At 37.5% G+C, this 3,265-nt stretch overlaps 1 protein-coding gene across 2 annotated transcripts; it reads right to left on the bottom strand.

Moving 5' to 3' along the window:
- svbp (small vasohibin binding protein) lies at nucleotides 1–3,013 on the bottom strand. Of its 2 annotated transcripts, none has more exons than XM_027024950.2 (3): nucleotides 2,922–3,013; nucleotides 1,607–1,776; nucleotides 1–1,405 (listed from the first exon to the last, which is right to left on the bottom strand). In XM_027024950.2, exons 2-3 carry the CDS (start codon nucleotides 1,718–1,720, stop codon nucleotides 1,319–1,321), a joined length of 201 nt encoding a protein of 66 aa, XP_026880751.1. In that variant the 5' UTR covers nucleotides 1,721–1,776; nucleotides 2,922–3,013; the 3' UTR covers nucleotides 1–1,318. The 2 variants fall into 2 exon arrangements, with proteins under 2 accessions (XP_026880751.1, XP_026880752.1); XM_027024951.2 differs by having other exon boundaries at nucleotides 1,607–1,761.
- Between the last annotated feature and the right edge of the window lie 252 nt (nucleotides 3,014–3,265).

Genomic DNA, 3,265 nt, shown 5'->3' with positions numbered 1-3,265 from the left:
AATCATCAGTGAGTTTAATCAAAAGGAAAACGAGATGAACATGAGTAATGTGAATGTCATTCAGATTTTTTTTTTTATGGGTTATTGGAAACTAGCCAAAATCATAGAGACCAGGTATCTCACACCAGAAATACTCCACAATCTACATTAAAAAGGACGTGCAATAGTGAGTTGTAATACAAGGCGCTTAAAACCAACACAGAACATAATAGAACTGTACATCACGCAAATGATTCCTTTTATGATAAATAGTATTCAACTAACCTTTTTGGGTATTAATGGTAGTGGACAGTTGCACCTATATTTAACCTTGTGTTCATTCACTGTTGCTTTTAGAGTCTTTATAGAGACTGGAGTGGTTTATTATGAAACAATTTGATCATTTTGGTATAATTGCAAAACTTGTTCAAAAACCATACAATACTGATATTTTCATCTGTTCTTTGATTGTCCATTAATTCTGATCGAAGTACTTTGTCCTGAAACCATACAACAAACACACACTCAATACTCTGTGCATTGGATCACTATTATGCAAGATGCACTATGTTGGACAAACTGACGGATTATCGGAACGTATACTTACCTATACCACGGTAGTAAAACTGTCATGGAATGCCCACCCCTCCCCCATGAGTCGCGTGGTACGGCCTGCCGCATGCAGGGGGGTTCACCATAGTTTGATGGCACACACCTGTGCAGGGGTTGATGTTAAGTGTTCCTCTGACTATTTAAACCCCCGCCTCTGTGTGTGCCTTGTCGTTGGTCATTATCGTTAGTGTTATTGTGTGTGTAGCCAATATTAGCCTGATATGTCGTTGTTCCTGTCTACTGTTCGTTGTTGTGTGAGTGCCGCAAGTGTCATCAATGTTCTATGTCATTAAACGTCTCACTAAGTCAAGGGAGTCTGTGCGTCCTGTTCCGCGCCCTGCGGCACTTGGGCCAACGTTACAAAAACCAGTAACATGGTTCTGCACTTGGGATATTTACAAAGATCCTCAGTCTAAGATCTGCTTTTAACCACATAGTGGCAAAGGTCCATTAAAGAACTTTAAAATACTTTGTGAATCCAGGCCCTGAGTTTGTATCACAAAGTTGGTACACTGCTGAGCCAATGTTGTATTAACTTCGTTTACCTCAACACACAAAAAAAGTTATTTTGTTAACCCATGGACCCCACAAGGTTAGTATGGTAAGGCCGTCTGGATCTGTCCTCAGTGGCGTGTATCTTCTAGCTATTCTGGGTCTGTCCTCAGTGGTATGTATCTTCTAGCTCATCTGGGTCTGTCCTTGGTGGTGTGAATCTTCTAACTCGTCTTCATTCAGCTTGTGACTGCATTTGCTTGCAGAAGGCCTCAAACTGCTGCTGTTCAAGTTCTGTCATAACCTTGTTCAGTGCGTAAATCTGTAAGAATTAAAAATGCTTAGCTAGTGGCTCTGAGGAGACACAGCACCATTGCATGTTATCCTATAAAAACTTTCATCAAAAAGCAATAAAAGTAGTGATTTTAAACTTTAAAGAAAACTCGTGTATATCCCCAGGGTGTGTTTTAAGGTCATCACTCAGGGTAGGTGAGGGTAGCTGAAGGAGGAGAAATGGCGTTACCTCTGCCCTCTGCCTCTGCTTCAGCTCCTGCTGGGCGGATTTCTGCCTAGCTCGGTCTCCTCGCGTAGGAGTCTCCTTCTGTTTCTGTTTGTCCTTTCTGCAGGCTGGTTCCATCGCTCACCGCGTCTGGGCTTAGTGGCTTCTACTGGGCCAAACTGACCACCACCATGCTAGAGTCATTAAAAATTAATTGGACAATCTAAAAATCAAATCTGTTTAAGGCAATGTTGAAGAATTACTGTTCAAAGGTTAAAACCAGCAGGTAGTATAAGTTATAAATGCAGTTATAGGTTATATACCCAGTTATGTTATATACCCAGTTGTTATACACCCAGTTGAATGTTATAAACAGTTGTTATAAACCCAGTTATATGTTATATACCAGTTATATGTTATAAACCCAGTTGTTATATACACCCAGTTATATGTTATAAACCTGCTTGTTATATACCCAGTTATATGTTATAAATCCAGTTATGTTATATACCCAGTTATGTTATAAACCCATTATATAAACCAGTTATATGTTATAAACCCGGTTATGTTATATACCAGTTATATGTTATAAACCCAGTTATGTTATATACACCCAGTTATATGTTATAAACCTGCTTGTTATATACCCAGTTATGTTATAAATCCAGTTATGTTATATACCCAGTTATGTTATAAACCCATTATATAAACCAGTTATATGTTATAAACCCGGTTATGTTATATACCAGTTATATGTTATAAACCCGGTTATGTTATATACCCAGTTATATGTTATAAACCCATTATATAAACCAGTTATATGTTATAAACCCGGTTATGTTATATACCAGTTATATGTTATAAACCCGGTTATGTTATATACCCAGTTATATGTTATAAACCCATTATATAAACCAGTTATATGTTATAAACCCGGTTATGTTATATACCAGTTATATGTTATAAATCCAGTTATGTTATCTACCCAGTTATATGTTATAAACTCATTATATAAACCAGTTATATGTTATAAACCCGGTTATGTTATATACCAGTTATATGTTATAAATCCAGTTATGTTATATACCCAGTTATATGTTATAAACCCATTATATAAACCAGTTATATGTTATAAACCCGGTTATGTTATATACACCCAGTTATATGTTATAAATTCAGTTATATGTTATAGACCGGAAACCCTAACGCTAACCCAGCTAGCAAAGCTAATGTTTGTGGTTTTATACTAGCTGGCGAGCCACAGCTAAGTTAGTTCCAGTAATGTTAAATGAGTTTGATTCGTGCAATGCTAGTAGGAAACATCGCCGCTTCTACTCACCAAGAAATAAAGCAAATAATGTGCAGATTATAAAAATGTTATATCTATGGCTGTTTAGCTAACGGCTAGCTAACAGCCCCAACGCCGCGAGCTCCTGGTGTTACTGGTAAATAATCCTGTGTGGTACTGCCCACCGCAGAAAGGTTCCTATCATGTCTTATACCATACGGAAGAATACGTTTGTTTTTGGACAGTATAAATAAACTTTGATAAAAACAGAGAAGCATGAATATTTTATAATCATTCAGCGTTTGGTATTTTGTGACATTTTATCTGTCGTGCACATTGACCTCTAATGGCGAAGGAGACCACATGAGGTCGCCCCTGCAGTTCTACTATACCGT

The sequence above is a fragment of the Electrophorus electricus genome, chromosome 20 (genome assembly GCF_013358815.1).
Source record: "Electrophorus electricus isolate fEleEle1 chromosome 20, fEleEle1.pri, whole genome shotgun sequence".
Lineage (NCBI taxonomy): Eukaryota > Metazoa > Chordata > Actinopteri > Gymnotiformes > Gymnotidae > Electrophorus > Electrophorus electricus.
This window is presented reverse-complemented; position numbering and strand designations above follow the sequence as displayed.

Coding starts and splice junctions, on each gene's coding strand:
- svbp (XM_027024950.2), bottom strand. CDS start 1,720: ATGGAACCAGCCTGCAGAAAGGACAAACAGAAACAGAAGGAGACTCCT. Junction 1,406..1,606: donor AGCAGAGGCAGAGGGCAGAG/GTAACGCCATTT, acceptor TAATTCTTACAG/ATTTACGCACTGAACAAGGT.